We start from the raw sequence: 23,055 nt of genomic DNA, 5'->3' as shown, positions 1-23,055 counted from the left end.
ATTCATGTACAAGAACAAATTAAAAAAGCTTACGCCGTGCTAAGATCGCTGTACAGCTTTAAAGAATGCCTAAAAACAGAGATTAAAATGAGACTAATCAAATCACTTATCTTTCCTTTACTGGACTACTGCGACGTAATTTTCGGACCAAATCTATCCGTTCGAAACAAAACCAAAATCCAGAAAGTCCAAAATTCATGTTTCCGTTTCGTGTACCATGTAAGAAAATACGATCATATCCTCCCAACCCTAAACGCAAACAAAATGTTGAACATGACCAGACGCCGAAAATTACATCTGTGTTGTTTTATTCATAATCTTTTACAAACCAAAACACCTAGAAACCTTTTCCAGAAATTAAAATTCAGAAGGGAAATACATGATTACAAAACAAGGGGAAAATCGAAACTTGAACTTCCAAAGCACACACTAGTGCTTTTCGAATCATCATTTACGTATTCAGCTGCAAGAGCGTGGAATGAACTTCCTCCTTCCATGACGTCCCTCACTAATCGCAACAACTTCAAAGAAAAACTAAAAACTCTATTGTTAAATGAACAATATCTGTGTTCCAGCACTCACGAATAATAGCTCGCATATCTGAACCAACTTCCTAATAACAAGTATTTTCATCTTCATTTTGCTTGTTTACTTTTCCCCTTACATGTTGCCAACCCTTAACAATATTTTGTCCTTTCTCGCATATTAAGAACATTTATATGTTATTTACACATAACATTAATATTAATTTGTATTATTCTTAACCATATGACACCAAGCACAATTGTGTCAATTAATTTGTGTATCCTTGTGTATTTGTTTTCAATCTTTTTATTATTATTATTATTTTTAGTGTGTAGACGAGCCTTTGTTCTCAATTTTGTATTTGTTCTTTTTGTGTCTTCTTTATGTTTCTCTCTTTCTTCCTTGTTTGTTATTGTACAAACATTTAGTAGGTAGAATGTATTTAGTATGTATATGTATCCATCGGGGTTAGGTGGTAGAACAGCCACAGGCTGAACCTCGCCCTTTAATAAAGGAAAATTGAAATTGAAATTGAAATTGAAATCAAGGGGTCCCGGGTTCGATACCTGGTGGAGGCACATAGTGGTTTGGGTTCCACTTTAAACTGTAGGTCCAGTCCCGATTAGCCTTAGTGTGCATAAAGTTGGCAACAAATCAATCAACATTCCATCTACATCTGCCTCTCTTCTTTTTTCTCTCTCCCCATCTATCTCTCCTTCCTATCTATTTCTTCATTTATCTCTGTATCTCTCTATCTCTATCTATCAATCAATCTATCTCTCTGCATCTCTCCCTCTCTCTATTCATCTATCTCTCCATGGGCGTGTAAGGGTTGCGTCGACCTCACTTCCACGTAGTACCCCCCCCCCGTAACTGCAGCTTTGAAGGCAGAGCCCCTCCCCCCCCCAAATAATTTTGCTTAAGAGAATCTAATGTATTATTTTGCTTCTCTTGTAAAGTTTACTCTGAATTGTGCCACATGAACTTAACTTTAAATACACATTTGAAATGTTCTAGACCATCAACTTTGGGGGGCTATGACCAGAGACAGCAAAACACATGACTTATTACTATATACTAAGTATATAATTATGAGTATTGTTAACATTTTTACTAAGAAGAGTTTCAAAAGACGATGTGCATGAACTAGGGTAGTGGATGGGACATTCGGGCTACAAATTGCTCTCACATGACATTCAGAACGAGATCATTGATATATAAGGGAGATCTGTTTTGCGCTCCGTAGAAGCAGATTTTAAATGTCGGGAATATTTTGCTATTATGGTTGACGAAACTTGTGACATATCCTTCCGGGAACAACAGACATTTTGCATTCGAACTGTAAATGAAAATTTTAATATTTTTGAGGAATTCATGGGCTTTTACGAGATTTCGAACACTGAGGCCAAAACAAAAAAAGGGAGGGAGTGAGTCATTCATTAATTTATTTCAGTGATAAGAGCCACCCTACTAATTTTGACAAGTCGGCGCCCCTGTCGGGACTGGATCTACAGTTTAAAGTGGGATCCGAACCACTGTGCAATGTGCTTCCAAAAGGTATCGAACCCGGGATTCCTTGATTACAAGGAAACGACGATGTGTTGTTGTGTGTATAGTCCTAACGTGTGCCGAGGCTTAGCTTCTAACATACGTAAGTAGATCTTTAGGCCTCGTGTATTGATTTTAGCTCCAGTAACGGCCTGGACCCCGTATAAAGTGCTGACGCGCCAACAATTTTTATTTCAATCTATCTATCTCTCCATGTAACTCTATCTCTCGTTCTCTATATCTCTCCCCTTCCCCTATCTCTCTGTCTATCTATTTGTCTATCTCTCGTGCGTTCTGTGTACTTCAGAGAACACAGCATCGCTCGAAGTCCCTTCTCGGAGTACCCCAACAGGCCAACCAGAAGAAACACGCCGCTAAGAAAGTCCGATGCGAAAACAACTTTGGGTCGAGTCCTGGCAGCTGGGTAACAATTCGTTCTACTTATTGTGTCGTGAAGTCGCGTATTCGTCACGCCCGAAACCTGCAGGTATACAGGCAGAGAAGGCGAAAAGCGTTTTCGCCAAGCACGCGGCTTTCCCTTCGAATCCACGTACTCCCCGCTTCCCCCTGGTCGATAGGTGTTGTTTTTTTTCGACAGTGCGGTTCCTTGTTTCGATGGATAATGACTGAATCCAACATGTTCTTTGGCAGAATTCGACTTAACGGAGGCTGTTGCGGACCGCGGACTGTCAATTTCACAGGAATGGTACAGGGGGATACATGAGTATTAATGTGCAAATTGTCCATGTTCGTGCACTTTATTTGACCCAGTAAGAGCTTCGAGAATTAAAAGAAAACTCAAAACAAGCTGTTGACAACTTCTGCACCAACATAAATAAAAATTCAACGCTTAAAAACACATAGGACGCAAGAGAAAAAATAATGAAAATAGTCGTGGACAATTTGCCGAGCAATACTAGTGGATCCCATTTTACCAGCGTGTACACTACCCTACTTTTCCTTTCAAGATGCTATGAAATCCGCTTCTTTATGGAGCGTGTAGATACACATTGTTATTGTTGTTATTTGATTTAATTTGTTTCTCTGGTATTTAGCCTCGCTTTTATGGCACTTTTATGGCTAATCGCGACGATGGGATGAGTGATGATATGATGAAATTGAATTGATGAAGGAACATTCACAACTGGCCCGTAGCCAGAATTGATCTCCAGGGGGGCTCACAGGTTATCGGGGGGGGGGCTTTGTAAATCAAGTCAATTTTTCAAAAGTTTAAGAGTGTTAAATGAAGGTATATTATGTGTGGGGGGTTACATAACGTTTAGAAATATCACACAAATACTACATCTTTCTATATCATTGAAAACATCACTTCAAGTGTTAATTGGCTGCTACTGAAATCATCCCTTACTACACTTCCATACTACGTTTGATGATACAGATATTAATATTACACAAGAAAAGATGGACAATATTCAATCATAGGGCCTACCGTACATTCCACTCCCCGGCCGAAACAAAAAACCTCCCCTTCGTTCTCAAAAGTTGGGATCTGTTAACCTTTGATGCAGATGCGGAGGGAATTTGAATAATGACATCAAACAAAGTCACAGATTTCTGTATAAATGGGAGGTCGCTACAGGGACAACGAAGGTACAGATAAAGAAGCTCGCCTGTGAAGAAACTTTCTGATGTCTATAGAAGAGAAACAAATCTCAAAATACTTGCCGCTACTTAAGACTTCTTCTTATAAATAAGATGAACGAATGTAATAGCTGCTGTTCATGCTCCCTGAATTCATCCTTCATCAAAGTTGTGAGGAACATAATATCTGCTGTCTGCATATTTGCCACTGCAAACAAATTACACAAAATAGTTTTACCTAATGTCAAGGGGGCTGACCTCAGTGCCGGGGGGGAGGGGGCTGGCGGTAGTTCCAGGGGGAGCTCTGCCCCCCCCCCTGGCCCCTGCCTGGCTACGGGCCTGATTCACAAGGAACACTCATGCCCAGGCTGGGATTCGAACCCGGAACTCTTGGCATCGTAGCGCATTGTTGTAACTACTCCGCCACGGAGATCAGATGTTATTGTTGTTGTGATTATGATTATTATTAGTAATAGTAGTAGTATTCAGGCACGTATCTAGAAATATATTTCGGAGGGGTCTGCAGCAACTGTCTCAATAATAATAATAATAATAACAATAATTATAATAATGTTTAAATTAAAATATGTTATAACTAAATAAAATATTAATTGAATATGTAAATTTATTAATATTGTTTTCTTTATCACACGAATACGTAAAAAGATGGTATAAAAAGATATATATAACATCATATATTTATTATCTAGCTTGCGTGCACTTAAGTTCGCCAACATTTGTATAAATACAAGGCAATTATTGTGAAATAGATAGAGAATTGAATATTTATCAAATAATAAAAAAAGGATGTCAGATCCAGTTTACGAAAAGTGAAGTTCCTGATTAATATTTTATGCATATTATCATAAGTAGTAGTGTGAGTAATTTTTCTTTGGTACCGTCCTCCAAAGCAGTATGATCCGAATATAATAATAATAATAATAACCCTTGCCTTCTGAGTTCATCGATTATAGTAGAATCGAGAACAGTTATGCTGAAAAGTACACTTTCAGTTTTCTATATTAGTATTTCTTAAGTCTTTTGTGGGAGTCCGGACCGCCTGGAGCCCCTAAATACGTCCTTGGTAGTAGTACTAGTAGTAGTAGCAGCAGCAGCTGCAGTACTAATGGAAGTAGTAGCATAATTATTACTAACGATAACCAACACAGTTGGTAGAGCATCTGCCTACCATGCGGAAGACCCGGGGTAGAATCCCTGGGCAGGTTGGACCAGAAACCTTTCCAGTCTTTTCCTTGTTCTGAGGCCCACGCAGCCTCGCATCAATGGGTACCTGGGGGTAAAAGCGGCCGGGGCGTGATGCTGATCACATCATCCCAACTATGGCCGTGATCAAGAATATGTGGAGCTTTACCTCCACATCACCCCCATATGCCTTCATGGGGCACATGCACGGGGGTACCTCTACCTTACAAACTTTCAAAACTTTTCCTTAAACGTGGTGTGCAAAAGTTAATAGCAAAGAATTAGTGTCCACTTAAATACACGAACGTATGAAATGTCAAAAAAGAATAAAAATGGAAAGCAATTGTGCTGGTTATACGTACACTCATCTGGTGGATCAAGTATGATAGTTAACAAGGATATAAAGATAATGAGGCGAAAACCAAGACGATGATGTGAATGCGGGTTCATTTCTTGCTCTCTGATTGGCTGTTGCAAAGTTACGGTGCTCTGATTGTGAGAATATCTTATTTCCTATTTTCATCGCAAATTTGCTGCTTCCTAACCTAACCTAACCTAACGTACAGCGCAAATAAGATATTCTCACAATCAGAGCACCGTATCTTTCCAACAGCCAATCAGAGAGCAAGAAATGAACCCGTATTCACAAGTTGACTGGAAAAAGAAAAAGCGCTACCTGGCGATACTTTACAGGCGCTTGTGTCCTTCGCGAGGTCTACAAAAATGCAGCGTAACATTTTCGCCCAGTCTAATTATGCAAAATTATAAGTTTGAATTTATTTTTCACCAGCATTTGGAAAAATGAATTTTGTGTTTCCATACCAGCTATTTTAATATTTTGATGTAATTTTCGAATATTTTAAAGCAAGTTGTGCAATACTTACACAATAATATTAATCAGTAGTTTGGACAACTATTAATAGTCACGATTTTTAAGTATCGGTATTGCTATCGGTGGGAATCGGTACGGGTAAAGATATCTGTTCAAAGTGGTTATCTACTCAGTACTAATTCTAAATTCAATGCACTTTTCTGCCATTAATAGTAATAATAGTATATTTTAAGTTCTGAGCACAGTATAAAATCTAATTCAGCACTAACTCAAGTAGAAAAAGTACAAAATTGCACGGATAAAAGGTATAAGGTAAAGTTCCCCGAGCATGTAGTATCGTGCGTTAAAAGCACATTGGGGGGTAGGGCTCCACACATTCTCCAAGGTGATGATCAGCACCACGCTCCCCCCTACCGTCTCGGTAAGCCCCAGAGCCGCTCTTATGCGGGGACAAGGCCGGAAAAATTCCGACCTTAGGTTTCCCATCCCGGGAAACGAACCCGGGTCTCCTGAGTGGCAATCACACGCCCTACAAACTTCTTTTTTTTTAAGGAAAGACCCTAAGCTGTAGCTTTCCCCACACAAACCTGACATCAACTATTCTCAATTCTAGACTTGTTTAATTCACAAACATTCATGTCCGAACAGGGATTCAAAACCGGGACCCCTAGCATCGTAGCGCGCTACGCTGACCCACTCCGCCACGAAAGTCGACAATTAGACCACCGCGGCTCTAGATAAGATATAGCATAATAGTAGGAGCAACATATTTACATTTTAACCTATAGTTTTCAATAAGATCTTCTATTATACTTCTAATACTAATAATAGTTTATTGTTACTTCAATTGATAATAGTAGATAATAATAAATTTGGAATAAAATTTGTTCATTTTTCTTAGTTTATAATGGTTATTATTGTATGATAATTATAAGCATGATAATAATAATAATTATTGTTATTAATTCTACTATTCAAGTTTTATAAATGGCCTGACCCCTACGAAAATTTCTGGCTACGCCTACATGCTCTAATAACCGCGACAATCCAAACTGTCGTGTGAAACATTCCAAATCGAACACTACGAGATAGTGACAGTGATTCGATTAATCGAATGTCACAAGCGCAAATGCTAATTTTGTCCAAACCGAGCTCCGTTCACAGAATAGCCGAAAAATAGCAATGGTAGGAATGGGCGTCCCTGGAAGCAACCTTTTATCTGCGGCGAGCCATTTCGCCGCGAATAAACGCGATTTATTTGCAATGCGAACAGAGGTGTCGCTATTTGAACAGCCTGAGACCGAACAATTAACCACAGCTGACGTAAATTCAAATTATCCGCTTAAACATTAGGTCACTGGCCATTGTTGGCATTACATCTCTCTATCTCTGTACTGCAACAATGGTGATGTAGCCGTCCCGCACATTGCAAATGCGATAATGTCAGTTTATCGTCACCTGTTCGAGCCAGTATTCCTCAGGTTCAGCTTTATATGAACTAATTGTTTACGCCTTGAACAATTTCCACGTGCACAAAATAAAAATTAGGAATTGGGAATTTTGATATGACGGGAATTTTCATGTAGCGCTTTTGTTACCTTCAATTTTCAAATGAGTCAATTTAATTACCTTTATGTAATCCATTGTTAAACACGAAATGAATGGTAATTTGATTCCTATGATTTGTCAAGTTTATTTTTGTACATATACATAATTTTTTGTTTAATTATAGAAGATGATGTAATATTGAAGGTGTACGAGACTAAGCCAACTGAGAGACACAACTAGAAGTTAGTCTATACTCTGTCTGGGTTATCTCTGGAGCTAGGCCGTGCATAGCGGTAGAGAAGGGGGGAAATCGAGTGGGTAGAGCGAAGCAGTACATGCTGCTGTGAAGCCTAGGAACTACAGTCCCTTTCCCCCTCCACGCAATCCCGTTCCCTCTCGCGTGTTCATTGGTGGAGCCGTCTCGCGTCACTACTTGCGCAGTGACTTGTTTTCGTTCGCTTGCACCGGAGATATTTGAGACAGAGTATAGTGCCGTGTTGCTCGACCGCCGTTAGAGGTTCTGATGTTTGCGACTTGCAGCCCGAGTTGGCAACCAGCTGGAACGATGGTATTTTGTTCTCACTCGCCAGTGATGGTGAGAATACAAAAAGACAGCGAGAATTTGTCTCACAACCAGCCTTCAAATTTGAATTTTAACGGTTGGGTCTTTCTTGAGTTGGAGCCGGAAGAGTGAAGCGACTTGCATCCCGAGCTGGCAACCACCTGGGAAGATGGGTTCGACTGGGTTAACCCGCTTCCAAATTTGGAGGTTGACAGACGAGTACCACAGTGAATTTAGTTTGTGTATTATTTGTCATTATCAAAGTGGAAATATTTTGATTAAGGGCATGCTGGACAGTCTCCGCCCAGCTTTTCCCTCCGAGTCAGTGTTGCTAACTTAGCCTTCTTGGAGCCAGATCTGGCTCTTTCATGCACTCGTTTGCCTGTGAACTGGGGCGCCCGCCCCCATGCCTCACTATGATACCATCACTGGTTCCGGCCCACATAGACTAACTTTTGCCATGATTATACATTTTGCACGTGGCGTGTAATTGTTATATTGGCTGCGTCGCCCCATCCCCTCTTATATCCCTAGCTACTTTTCTTTATAGCGCCGTGTTGACGTGAAATTGGCAAATATTGTTATCAGGGCTTGCACTTTATTCTGTACCTCTCCCAGAAATACAATTTCACATCGACCCACGGTTTAATTCAAATAGTCTATTTTGCCTAGAATAAACGCTGGTCTATTCTTATTGGCTAATCGTTAATATGTGTCTTAGTAAACCAAAGCTCCTAAGGTCATTCGCTTACAAGGAACGCTACAAGTGAAAGCTACAACCAAGTTTTACGACACTGATGAAAGTTTCCCAACAAGAGCTGTGAAAGAAATTCGCACTTGGACCTCCGTGTCAAAGAAATCAAACCTAACCTACCCGGGAGCATCTAGTGACACCTGGTGCCGCTTTACAACACTGCCAAAAACATTTAAAGATTCGTTCCAGCATCTTACCTGTAATTATCCGGTGTTAATGACATGGATCCCGTCCAACCACCCACAGAGGGTTCCATCCCCTTGGGCTGCCTCGGCCACGCGCCCTGGGACCCGTGGTGGCTGCCGGCCATGGATGTGATTCCGGACATCATCTGGTATCCCTGGAACTGATTCATCGCCGCGCTAGAGGACGCTGCAGTGTTGCTCAACGCCAAGGCCTGCGGGGAAGCGCCGCTAGTTACGGGATCCGCCAACGACGGCGCTGTGTAGGAATTGTAGTACGTGTTCTGCTGGGTCCAACTGTTCGCATGTCCTGAAAAGATGAAATTAGGCAAGGGTTTAGTTGAAATGAGTTAATAGCACTTGTGCGAGAGTGGATAAAGCGCACGCGAATGACCTCACAACGTGCAAGATTGTAGATAAGGTAGGAACAAGTTAATTTCTTCCCATGTAAGTCACGACAATGTGTGTTCTCTTGATAGAACACATTTCTTTGTGTTTCCGGTAGCCTATGTACCGACAAAGAAACTCAAAGAATACTTTTACTGTTATTATTATTAATACAAGACAGAAATGCTTGTTCTTAATCGTCTTTTATTAACAACCTACAAAAAATTGTAATGCTATTCAGAAACTGAGCTCTGTATATCTTGATACTCTTTTGTTTTTTAACACTAGTCTCCTGCTTTACATTTGTTTCTTTCCAGTTTAAAATGGCTTCTGCTGTACTAGAAATTATAAATAAAATAAATAAATAAACCAAACTAGTAGGTGCTGGTGAGAAAATTAATGAAACATCAAACCTTATTCTCACTACATTGTTTAGGATTACCAAATATATTTTCTTAGTGTGAAAGTTTGCCTACTTGTTCGTTAATTATATAACGTGTACGTTTGTGAAAATAGTTGAGAACTGTTGGTAAAATGTTACTAAACTGTAGTTTTATCAGCCTATTAAATATATTTTCTAATTTGTGCCTTCAATGCTGGCCAAGCATTGCACTGAACTAACTATTACCATTTCCGAAAGCATGTTTTGCCTGTCATCTATACTTATTCTCAGAAATTCTTAGAAATCAGAAACATTGTTGTAATTTGTAATGTCTTACTGTCGCGGTTGTTGAACTAGTTTCTGTGATTTGTACTAAGCACCCCCAATTGTGGTGCATGAACCAGTGAAGAAGCTCTTATTTACAGATGCTGTGCATGAATTGCAATTAAAAAAATCGTTGACCAATTTCCATACAGTAACATGAAAATATATTTCCGGTGAAAACAAAAAGATGAGGAGACATTAAAAATTTCCTGAGACAGTATAAAGGGCCCGTGCATCTCAAAAACCAAAAAGACATTACTTAAAACACTGCCATCACCTCCCAACATGGATGTTAAATTATTGGAAAGGTTAAACGTTTGTTCGAGGATATTAAAATCAGCACATTTAATAAGGATAAGCCGAACGCTTAAAGCAACGTTCCACACAGCGGAGGGTCCCAACCCTTGTAGCAAAAGACAATGTATGAGAATACTGTGTCCAATGCGAAACCCAGTTGAAACAACCTCCTATCGGGACGGACCGAGGAACGCCATACACCGATAGCGTGAAACATCTGGATTAATTTTGCTGTCAAGTATATCTTACTAAATATATTATGTATAACATGTACAGAATTGCTTACTCACCCTGTGCTTGAAAACTTCCCGTTGGGTCTGGAACTCCATACTGAGGTGGAAACGCTGGTTGTAACGTCATCGAGTTAAATGCGTTCAGCTGTTGGCTGTTCAGTTGCTTTCTTAACCTCGCTCTTCTGTTGCTGAACCAAACCTGAACACGGGCTTCCGTTAGTTTCGTTCTGAAGAGAAAGAAGAAAGTGGTTAGTAAACTGTGTGTGTTTGTAAACTGAATTATTATTATCGTTATTATTTATTTGGGTGAAGGGGAAAAATTTACAAAAAGGGAAATTATGCCCTCAGATGCTAGCAACACTGGTAGACTCCCTAACCATCCTTGCTAGTAAATCCAGCGATGAACGAGTTCTTGTTTTATAAGTCCACTTTATGCATAGGAAGGCTAATCGGGACTGGTCCTACAGTTCAAAGTAGGATGGGCCTCCACCAGGTATCAAACCAGGGGCCCCTTAATTACAAGGCTACGATGTTATCACCATGCCACCTGGGAGCACCGCGATGTAACGAACTCTAGCCAATGCTAACTAAATTAGATTACATTAGATTTATTTCCTTTCATGTGCGAGTCATAGGTTGTAAGTCCTTCATAATATTTAAATTGTTTGACTACTACTACAATGTTACGTTGTCTAATTAGTTAGTTAGCTTACTGAACTGAACTTACTCAACACTACGCACGTGCGTTCCACTATAGCAAGGCCAGCAGTGCTGGCCCAAAGTATTTCAGTTCCAAAATATATATTTTGTTTATTTATTTTATTTTCTATAATTATTTTCTACCATCTCAAAGGAAAATGAACTTTTGGTTCTCCTATTCAGTTCGTTTTCAAGATGACAACCCTTAGCACCATCTTGTGGCTATTTGTCAAAACATCGGACCCAGGGTAAGCAAGAAATGAAAACGAGACTGTGACCTTGAACTATCCACGATACCTTTACACCCAATCAACAGGGACTGAAATGCAATCGCAGTACCATCAGTAAGATCTGCTGCTGTAGCTACCGTAGTGTTGCAAATTGTACAGTTAAATATCTACGTACAGGGATTATTTGTACCAATGCCATTGCCAGCGTTGAAGCAAAACTTTTTTTGAAAAAAAAATAATTATAATATAAAGCTTTGGAGTACAGTAGAGACACAAAAACTATGATTTTTGACAGAACAAATTGTGTAGGAGCGTGATCGTTTGACAATATTGCAAAGATTGAAAGCAAAGGACATTTTTAGCAAGAAATGATATGAATTTGCAAAGCTAACCCGTACTTTTGTGCCAGCTCTTCCCTCGTGTAGACGTCCGGATACTGCGTCCTCTCAAAGGCCTTCTCCAGTTCTTCCAGTTGCTCAGCCGTGAAGGTGGTCCTGGACCTTCTCTGCTTTCTCTTCAGGGGAATTCCAGGCTCGGATTCTGTGTCGGAGTCTTCAGCGCTGCTCGTTCCTGGAACAAAAGACATTCGACCGTTTTTAATTTGTTGTGACGATATTTTGATGTTTGCACAACTGGCGTATTTCTATTTTAACTAGTGGGTCTACAAAAATATGCAGAAGACCATCCATACGAATTTTCTTAGGACAACAATTTGAAATTGTTGATATCCTTGCTTCTGCAATCTCTCCTTTTTATGGTTTTATTATCGAGGTGCTCAAAGTGGGTCTCGATCATGAAAGAATTTCAAAACTCTCAGGTTAAAAAAGGGAACGCTGGACAACAGAAAAAGAAGTTTGTTTGGACTAAATAAAAAAAAAATACTTTCTGGTAAACAAATATTTGTTTATTTGGGCGACAAACAAACAGAACCAAATTCTGTTAGTAGCTAAGTGTTCATATGTGTTTAGAGTTGCCAAAAAAGGTGTTTGGTTAATTCAAAGAAATCCGTTTAACAGAATAATTTTGTTCTGAGTTTAATGACTTTCAACAACACAGCAGTTTCGGCAAATTATGTCCCTAAAGTTCTCGTAAGTCCTGACTAGGTCTCCAATTTATTGAAGCAAGCTCCTTTACTAAACTTCAACGGAGCTTCCTATCTTTTCCATTATTAAATAGCTGATTACATTTCTCTAAAGTTCAGTGGAAACACGGATGTCAATATTATAAAGCTCCATGTATTAACACACTCATTTACCTACATTCATTTGTTTTTTTTCTTTCATCATATTCAGAATTTATACAGCGTAATTTTACATTAACAGTACTACGATCATTATTATACAGCATGTTATATCAACATAATATTTTCGCGAAATGTAACAAATTGAAATTAATGACATGTGCATTATACACCAGACGTGTGATGCAAAAATTAAATTGTAAATAACAAATTAAAGAAATGAACCTCTTTTGGGCCAACAAAACGTCGGAATCAACAACTTTTAAAACATTATAATTTATACTGCGTTCTTGAACTCAGTGAGTCCCTGTTAAAAATAATTCTTGTTTGTGAGTGTAGAAGACGGTTGTATTTTTAACTTCTTCTTGTTTGTTTGACTTTTCGTGTATGAAAAGGGGAAAAACAAGGCAGCTACACTGTTGGCATCGAGAAATGACGGTCCGAAACATAAAAAAATTAGGCTGCCATCCGACTACCGTTAAAAAATCGCCTTGACCAACTTTAAAGTAGTGACGAATATGATATAGTTGCGCCAATTAATATAATTTTAATGATTCAATTTTAAGCAATAGTGCGTAACTGTAATTTATAATCATTCTTTATCTTCATGGTTGATAAAATATTCAAATTTAAACAAAATAAATGTTGAGTCCTGTTTTGTTAACAGTATAACAGGACCGTAGCCAGCCAGGGGCCAGGGGGTTCAGCCCCGGAAGTGCCGTCAGCCTCCCCCCGCTCCTTCAGTCAGTACCCTCGAATTTAGGTAAAACTGGTTTATATAATTTGTTTGCAGCGAAGAGCAGAAATGTAGACAGTAGATATTACTTTGCTCACACATTGGTGAAGTAAAATTCAAAGACCATGAACAACAGCTATTACATTTCTTCATCTTATTTATAAGAAGTCCAAGTAGCGGCAAGAATTTAGATTTAGAAGATTCTTATCCACATTCCTTTCACAACTGCATCAAAGTTCAAGTTTTGGGAACGAAGGGGAGTTTTATTGCTTCGGCTGAGGGTGGAATGTACTGTAGGCATTATGATTGAATATTGTGCATCTTGAATATCTGTATCATCAAAAGTAGTATGGAGATGAGTAGTTGAGTGGCGGAATGATGTCAGTATCAGTCAATTAACACTTCAAGGGACGTTTTAGATATAGAAAAAATGTAATATTCGTATGATATTTCTAAATTTTATGTAAATGACCCCCCCCCCCCACACACACACACATAATTTATCTTCATTTAATACTGTTAAATTTTGGAAAAATGGACTTTATTTACAAAGCCCCTCCTTGATAACCCGTGAGCCCCCCCCCCCCCAGATCAATTCTAGCTACGACCCTGTATAATACTGTAAATTTTACGGTTTCTCCCGACAGTGTGGTACAGAAAGCCTAGCACGTCAATTCCCTGAACAGTAGCCAGAAATACAGAAAAAAAAGCTTGTAGTAGAGAAGCTCTTCAACACAAAAATAATTGCTGCCCCGCTTGAAATGGCCGAAGCACAACAAATCGGGCTTCACCATCCCAGTCCCGTTGGCCCGTGCTCCAAACGTGCCCTTTCGCATTGTATAATCCCGTCTCTTCTCCCCCCCCCCCGCCGTCCTTCCCGGAGACGAAATTCCTTAAATACCGTGGAAAATACCTCCCACTCCAGCCCGCCGCCCCCTCCCCCGTGAGTAATTGCGCGCCTACGCCGAAGAAACGAGCGGGAGAGAGAGCTGGAATCGTAGCGTGGACGGTGCCGACACTTCTAATGGGGCACGGGTCACCTCGTCCCCTCCGAGAGAACAGAGAGATGCCACGTGATTATCGGTTTGATTGAGAACTTCACCGCCCATCAAACTTCTCCTTCGAATCTTGAAGGATTGTGAGCTTCTTCAGCCATGACGCCACTTCCAGTGTAACGTTCATACTACACTTCTAGTGGGGAAAATTCCAGCGACTTCTCTAGAAGAATGGACATAATATAGTGTTTCCCTCTAAAAATGTATGTTTTTCAAAGATCTTGGAATCTTAGATTGCACAACATAATGTGTTTCTTTAAATGGGTGGTTGCTTTACATTAATATACGTCATTTTGTTGCTAATTAGCTGTGAAGAAAATTCGAATGTTTTCTACTTGCTGATCAATTCTAGGTTGCTCCGTATAAATTTTCAAATTCAATTCGAACATTAGGTTTTCTCTACAAATTTTCAAATTCAATTTGAACATGACGTTTCTCTCCACAAATTTTTACATTCGATTCGAATGTTTCTCTCTACACATTTTCAAATTCGATTCGAACGTTGGGTTGCTCTCTGCAAATTTTCAAATTCGATCATTAGGTTGTTTTTTTTAAAATTCTTAAATTCAAATCGAACACTGGGTTGGCCTATAAAAAAAATTTCAAATTCAATTCGAACACACAGTTGCTATTTACAAATTTTCAAATTCAGTTTGAAAACGCGGGGTTGCTCTGCACAAATTTTCAAATTGAATTCGAACGTTTCGTTGCTCTGCGAAAATTCTCAAATTCAGTTGGAAAGTTAGGTTGAACTGTACAAATTTTCAAATTCAATTCGAACTGCTCTGCAAAAATTTACAAATAAACTGGAAACTCTAGTTCGTTTCCTCTCCTATCTGCAAATATTGTCCCATTCATTGCAGTTTGTGAATTGTTATTTCCCTTTTATAGCCCCCTCCCGCCGTTGACAAGAAGTTTTCAAACTAGCAAGAACCACAGAAAGCTGTTGGCGCAGACATCCCAAAGATTACCATATTCTATTACCGCCTCTTTTGTCCGAACCCCCACGGAGGATATGAAAAATGAGCAAAATATTTAAAGGAAAACACAATGTGTAATTACCTTTCAGCGTTTTTCAAACCCCCGAAATGTTGTTCCGACAGATTTGTATTATCGAACCCTATGACCGTCTTGCATAAGGTCCACGGATTCAACACCTATAAGCTTTATATTACTGTCATGAATGCCGAATGTTTTTGAATGTTGGAATAAATTATTTCGAATTATTTGCAGCTTCGATGGCGGGCCGGCTACAGGTGTGACTTCTGACTGCCCCCGCTATAAATCTGCCTGCGGGGGGTCGGCAACACGGGGAGTCCCGGGGTTAGGGGCGGAATATGAAGCTCTGTAATGAGAGATAGGCATCTTCTTGTTATGTTTCGGAGGGGTATAAGCTGGGTTGCAAGGTGCATATTTATTATGTGGTATATAAAACTTGTGAAGAGGTGTTTCGTATCTAGAGCAGAGGCAGTGACGTTCACATATTTAGCTGTTTCTACAGCTAATGAGTACCAATTGCCTGTCTCGTTCTTGGCCAACTTGCGAGTTCCGAACGCCTGTGTCGCCCCAGTCGATCTGATCATTTTTTATTTATTTATATTTTACTTGGGATTACCGCTAAGCAGTTTTTCCCATATCTATATATGTACTGTACATAAACTTACATTTTTTAGTACATTGTTATTAAAAGATACTATGAACAATTTTTTTTCTATTAAATAGTTAAGCCACATTTTCTAAAAAAAGATAACAATGTATATCCAACTGCAAGGTTAGGTTCACAAATCAAAGATTCCAAACACTGAGGAAAAGGAATTTCACAGTTTATAAGAGTTTTATAGAATGTCTCTCTTTCTTGTGTGTATCTATTACACTCAAATAGGATATGGTGTATATCTTCCTTGTTGCCACATGTACAGTTTGGGTTTTGTAGAATCCGGATCTTTTGTAAATGACTTTTAGTAGTTGTATGTCCTGACCTAATACGATTTAGTAATGCTATCACATTCCGTGAACCTTGAACTTTTGTAAACCAAGGCCTCATTCTATTGAAATTAGCTATCCTCTGATAAAAGCTGCCTGCATTTTGAAATTCACCTTTGCACCATTCCGTCCAGTTTTCCTTCAACTTTTTCTTCACCCTCGGTAGAAGGTCTGTGTACCAGGTTTTCAGCTCCCTAGCTTGTTTTGCATACAAATCTGCCATATCATTTCCTAAATTTTGACAATGTGCTTTAACCCAGGTTAAATGAATTATCTTTGCCCTGCTCCTTAAATTTTGTAAAGTTTTTACACAGTTTATAATGTATGGGGAGCATTTAAATAATAAATCATAATTGGACTGAATTGAATATAATACACTTTTGGAATCCGTTAATATTAATATATTTTTTTCTTGCAATTTATATGTATAAATTAGTGCTTGGTAAATTGCATAAGCTTCAGCTGTAAAAATGGAAAAATCTTCCGGTAAATGTATCATAATTGATTCTTTCTTCTGTACATCATAAACGGCACATCCTACATTTTGACTACTTTTTGAACCGTCTGTATATATAAAGTAATAATCTTTCCATCTTTCCATGTAATCATATTTTGTATATTGTTCAGGAAAATAAATATCTCTATATTCACAAACAGGAAAATCTAGAGTATATATGGGCTTACTCCTTACTTTCAATAATTTTTGATGATCCTCATAGTACTTATTATATAATTGCACCCATCCTATATCTTCGCAGTTATTAATTTTGCCTGTATCATATAATTCAACCAAGTCGAATAGAATGTCGTTAAACGGATGATTAACTTCTGACATTGTTTTTAACAGATATTTAATAGACATTTCTCTTTTCCTATAACTTAAGTTCCATTCGCATGCTTCCATGTATACAGCAACATTGGAAGTACTCTTCATCAGTCCTAGACACTTTCGTAGAACTTTCCTCTGCATTACTTCCAAAGGTCGAAATACACGTTCCGAAATTGTATTAAAGACTATAATCCCGTATTCTATTGTTGGTTTGTAATAGTTTTTGTAAAAATTCATCATGGTACTAGGATGACTTCCCCATTTTGTTGTAGCCATAGAACGAAATACATTGTAAATTACTTCTGCCTTTTTCACTAACATTTTTACATGAGGTTTCCATGTTAATTTACTATCAAATATAACGCCTAAATATGCTTACATTGTAAACCAACGTTGCAGCATCTGCGCATGCATTAATCTGTGTCACGAAATTCGAACATTCTGGAATACATTTTCTGTCGTTTTAAACATCAAAATTAGTTCTTTTGTAACCACTTTCGGCACTGGAGAAATATTTAAAAAAGGTATGTTGTTTCAAAGATTAATTATATTATGTAGATACTGCAAAAGCCTAAATTACATGATGTAATTATGAAAAACCATAGATACATGTAAATAATTGGCCAAGTTGACCTTGGCATTTTGTCAACATCTTACAAAAATGTAGATCGGAAATGAGTCTATGCTAAAATGCAGCAAACTTGTGCAATCATATATGTAGAAATCTATTGCATAAGAGACGAGAACTAATCGCGTTTCAAGTTCACTTTATGCACAGATAGGCTAATCGAGACTACTGTCCAATTTGGCTCGGGGAGCCCGACAAGAACAAATAATTAAGGCTTTCCTTTGATTCACACACACACACACGACATATGCTCATGAGAAAAACGGCAAAATTGTTAATTCGCTTCAATCTCATTGGCAATCAGGGCACCGCATTGCAGAACATGCACTTGCAAATTCGAAAACTCATTCCACCGCAGTCCTCACCTGGCATTCAATCTGAACCAAGGTCACGAGCTCTCGTTGTTCCTTGTAAATTCATTTATGCCAGATTTTGTTGTTCTTCCATTAGTAGTCGCTTTGGCGTGATTACTGGCCGGAGTTGGTCCCCACGAAATAGCACCTCTCAAGCATAACGTTATACGGCGTCTGGAATTCAATAACAGGTGGCCGGTTAATAATCGAATTATCAATCACTGTCTACCAGGTACATAAATTACGGTCGTGGACAAATTGTTTCTATTCTCCTGGACGATCAACCGGACACGCAAACCGAGTCTAGAAAAGGAAGATGCTTTTCCTACATAATTCCGTATTCGATTAGCTTCTTTGGTAGTCGTCGGCATGTAGCTTCTGTGGGGAACAATACGATCTTCAATTCTGCGAATCGCGCGCCCTGGCTGGGAACAATGCGACCGCCCCGAACCATTGTTGTGCTGCATTGTTGTAGGTTGTTATTGCAAGGTAAGGTAAGGTTCCCCGTGCATGTAGCACTGTGCTATGAATGCACGTTTAGGGGGTGTGGGGGTAGGCCCTCCCGACCTTAGATCCCCCAACCCGGGAATCGAACCCGGGACTCTCGCGTGGCAGTCAGACACCATACAGACTAGACTACCGCGGCTATTGTGGAAATTATTGTTCAATTTTATGATGTTCCGAGGGCGTCGGGAAGGAGGGGGGTTCGAACAGGTGCGTCAACCTCACCCCTTGGAAATTGGTATCGTTCGCTTCAAGTTACAAAAAAACAGAAACTTTGTTACTTTTATTGTTAATAATCGAAATATAGTTAAGTTAGTTCTTATTCGAGCAGATTAATGAAATAAACTGAACGGGAGCAATGATATAGATCCACCAACTTATTTGAAACCCTGGCCAGAAACAAGTGGCGCTAGTGTCGAATGTTTAGGAGAGGAGCTCGGGAACTCTGGGGCAAGGGAAGGGATGGTAGAAACACGTGTTTTCCCCCTGTGTTGCCAAATCAGAAGCGGGCGTGTGCCGTGAAAGGTTTGCAAGTAAACAAATATGCAGGCCGAATGTCAAGTCTCGTTTCTAGAGTCGTTTTCACGTTCAGAAGACACAATGGGCTCTTATGGGCAATGCTTTTCTTATGGGAAATACGAGCGCGCTGTTGTCAAATTTCTGGATTTACAAATTTAGCTTAAGTAAAATCGGTACCTGCAGTTTTGCAGGAAATTTTGTAGAGAATACGATGGTGAACACAAAAAACTGGTAACTTGCTTACATAATTTTAGATAAATTAAAAACGCAAATGTTCTGTGAAAACACAATTTTTACATTGTTTTCATTCCTAACGTTGAAACATGCCGTAAAATTGAAGCTTTCATTATTAAAAAAATTGACACTGTTTTTTAATTGTCATAGGTGACGGTGGTACTCAGAATTTATCAATACTTTAAAGCATATTTGCATTAAAAAATATTCAAATAAAGTATGTGGAGATTTTTTATATTCGTGCAGTAGAAAATGTCGTCGCTGGCCATTTTTTGTTCTGTAATTCCAAGTAAAAACTTCCAGCGACAAAGTTGTGGAGAAAATAATGAAATTATTTTTTATAACCACTCAAAGGTTCCCAGAAATATTACTTCCATGCATTTGGAGTTTCTTTTTAATCCGAACCGCGCGCGAAGTAAGGAGCCGTTGTCTGGCCATCTTGAGCTGACTCACCGCAGCATTCCGGCTAATCACCACCAAGTTTTCGAGTTCTTTTATTTCCATTCAGTAAAAATATGAACTTCATGCTGTTTGTTATAATAGAATTGAAATTACTTAAATTTAATAATTGACAATTATTTCCAATGCTGCTGTTGTGATCAACATTAGTGCTGTCGCAAATACACGTTGTTTTCGTTTACATTACTGTCGACATTAATACTGAAATGAAGATCAGTTTCCAACGTACACATAAATTCATAGACACCATATTAACCCTTGAAAGGCTTTCCAACACGTGACAAAATATGGGGCTTCAAGATAGAAATATGACGTGCCTTGCTTGAGTCAGTCACGTCTTATCAGTTCACGTGGGCCATAACTCATTTGTTTGTTTGGGTTGCAACTTAATCTAACCCATGTGCCAGGTTCCCCTTACTTGAGTGAGAGATCTGCTTTGGTATGTTTAGACTTTTTCCCTCTCTCGAAAAAGTGTTTTCAGTTGTGTGATCGCTCAGTGATTTTTACTTTTTTTTAAAACTAAATATGCTGACCAAGGCAGTAATTTATTTTATTAAAAACATAAACTAACTTTTCAACCTTCTAGCAAATATAAATTACTGCCTTGGTCAGCATATTTAGTTTTTCATAATCATGGAAACAAGGCTTAATGGTGTTACTTTTTTAAGTGATTTCTGAAGTGTCATATTCGTGCATTACACTCGCGTGTGTAGTGATCGCAATGGATCATAGTAAAAAGGGTAACTGTAACGTTCACAGTATAATATTAATAATTACATATAATTATCATTATATATACAAAATATGTAACACCTTCATTGTGAAGGAAGGTCATCATTTCCGGGCGACATGAGCTAGCGCTGTATTGGCAACACTGTGCGATTTCTCCATAAGCGCCGTTGTCTCTTCTGAACGTGAAAACGACTCTAGATGTGGTAATTCAAATAACATATCATAAGAGAGAGGAGGGAGGGGGGCGTTTAAGCTAAAGTTAAAAACTCCAGCTGTCTCGCAGAAGGATATCAACAATTTAAACACATAAAATTAATATTCTAAATTATGTAAATTATAAAAAAAATATGTAAAAAAAGAAGCAACTTACTTTTGGGTTCTTGCCTCCGGTTGGCCTGGAGGCAGATTATAAGGTGTCTATGCCGGAGAGGTCCGAATTCGAACTTTCGCTGTCACTGTCGCTATTTACATCGCTACTTTCGGAACCCGATTCCAGGTTTATAATCAAAGTTTGAACTTCATCTTCGAGAATTCCATCATTCTTCTGGTATTCTTCTTCCAAACGGATGGCATGTTGGCACATACATTTCCATTCCTGCACTTTGACACTGTCAATTGCAATTTCGGTAAGAGCCCTTATTTCTCTCAAATTTGAACTTAAGTGAGGCAACTCTACGCTTTATGGTGCTCGATCGGGTTCAAGTCGCAGTGATATGGTGGAAGTCGAAGGACGTGGTGGCCGTGGTTTTCAAAATTGTGTCAGCTCGATATACCGGATCGGGAAGATTATTTTTTACTTTCAGCAACAATTCGGGCTTTGTTTGTTCGATATCGAAAGTGATGTTATTTTTTAATAGATATTCTTGAATCTCTAGTTTCTTACTTTTTGTGTTCGGGGCTTTATTGGTTTGAATTGAGTGGTAGGAGGCATTATCCATAACAATGACAGATCTAGGTGGAAGATTCGGAATAAGTTTCTGTTCCAACCACTTCTCGAAGTTCTCGGAATTAATTTCGTTATGGTAATCGCCAGAAGTTGTTTTGGCCTGAAATACATTAAGTGCGTTTGGAACAAACCCCATGGAACCCCGGCGTGACTTATGATAAGTATCTGCCCCGAACTGTCGTTTGTGCAGACACCTGACAGATCTTCACTCCGCCAACATTTTTTTACTTTGTAATTAGGACGAATCCAAGTTTCATCAATGTAAACAACAGGCCTCCCTTCGTTGCGGAATCTGTTGATCGCACGAAGATATCTTGCTCTCCAAACCACAATGTTGCTTCGTTCAACCAGAGCTAAGCGAGAGTTTCTACATTTTTTAAATTTAAAGCCTATTTGTTTCATAATTTTCCGTAATGTTTCTCGCCCCCCCTGATAATTAATTTCTTCCTTAGCAATAGCTAAAAGTTTCAATATTGTAGGAACTTCTCTTTTCACTACGTACATTTCATAGATTTTTCTTCGCAGTATACACTTATCCATGTCGTCAATGACAATCTTGTTCTGTCAAGCACGTCTCCGTTTACCACGAGTTGACAATTTCTGGTCAGGGGTTTGTAAATCTTTTTCCTCTCTTTTCAGTTTTTTAAGAAATGACTCCGATCGTCCCGTTAGATATACTGCTCTCTTTAGGGGTTGATCGCGAGGATAATTCCACCCGTCTCTTTTCTCTTCTTCACACTTCTCGATGATTCGTAGCAGCAAATTTCGCTCACTGCTGTGCACAACTTTCGACATTTTACACTTACTCAAAAACACGTCTACGCACATCAACAACACTCTTGAAGAGAGTAAAATTAGCAACACTGTGTCAGCGGAAGTGGGAAGGTCCTTGCCCGACCAGCGCCAGAGCAAACACCGGGGGTGAAAGAAGGGGGTGGGGGAGGCCGGTTAGTTCGCATATTTTCCGAGGTTTCAGAAAGCTTGGTGGATCTATAAAATAGGGGTATCGACTGCAAGTGTAACGCATACGGGGAAGCAGGTTGCGCGGAAAATTCTCTGCTGCCGCGCATGCGCTAAATGGACGAGTCCAGTGTCTAAATAGGGATGACGGCTGCAAGGAAGCAGGTGCTATGGAAACTCTTCTGCAGCTGCGCATGCGCTAACTGGACGAGTTTCCCTGTAGTAGGCGTTACACCATTTGATTTCAATAGAAGCAGACAACAGAACTTCTGTTGCCGCGTCTGAGTGGGCGTTAAGCTTAACACCCCACATGGGATGGTTTCGCACCTGCTTCTACCTCCTACCCCTTTTGCGTTTGGACTCGTCCACTGGAGATAGGCACGTTCACTGCTGTGGAAGAGTGAGGAGTAGTCCTGAAATCAGCAACATGTATTTTCCACGCTTTCAATGACTTCCCGTCTACCTACATGGACCTCTGAGACCTCACAACGGGGGGAAGGGGTAAGTCAAAGTGGGTGGCGTCAATGTCGACGCAGATAGAACGGTTAGACAGACAGATCGGTCCCGAG

The 23,055-nt window shown here is 39.3% G+C and overlaps 1 protein-coding gene across 1 annotated transcript in view; it reads right to left on the bottom strand.

The window, feature by feature from the left end:
- The window catches only part of LOC145996472 (protein gooseberry-like), a 73,356-nt gene that overhangs the window by 4,605 nt on the left and 45,696 nt on the right, over positions 1 to 23,055 (bottom strand). Inside the window, exons 4-6 of the mRNA XM_083132960.1 lie at positions 11,707 to 11,878; positions 10,437 to 10,606; positions 8,772 to 9,066 (exon numbers count right to left, since the gene is read on the bottom strand). Of these exons, the coding sequence (XP_082989086.1) occupies positions 8,772 to 9,066; positions 10,437 to 10,606; positions 11,707 to 11,878 (637 nt within the window). The remainder of the gene's footprint in view (positions 1 to 8,771; positions 9,067 to 10,436; positions 10,607 to 11,706; positions 11,879 to 23,055) is intronic.

Source organism: Lepisma saccharinum, chromosome 12 (genome assembly GCF_977018435.1).
Source record: "Lepisma saccharinum chromosome 12, izLepSacc3.1, whole genome shotgun sequence".
Taxonomy (NCBI): Eukaryota; Metazoa; Arthropoda; class Insecta; order Zygentoma; family Lepismatidae; genus Lepisma; species Lepisma saccharinum.
Note: the sequence above shows the minus strand (reverse complement) of the source record. Positions and strands in the feature narration are given on the sequence as shown.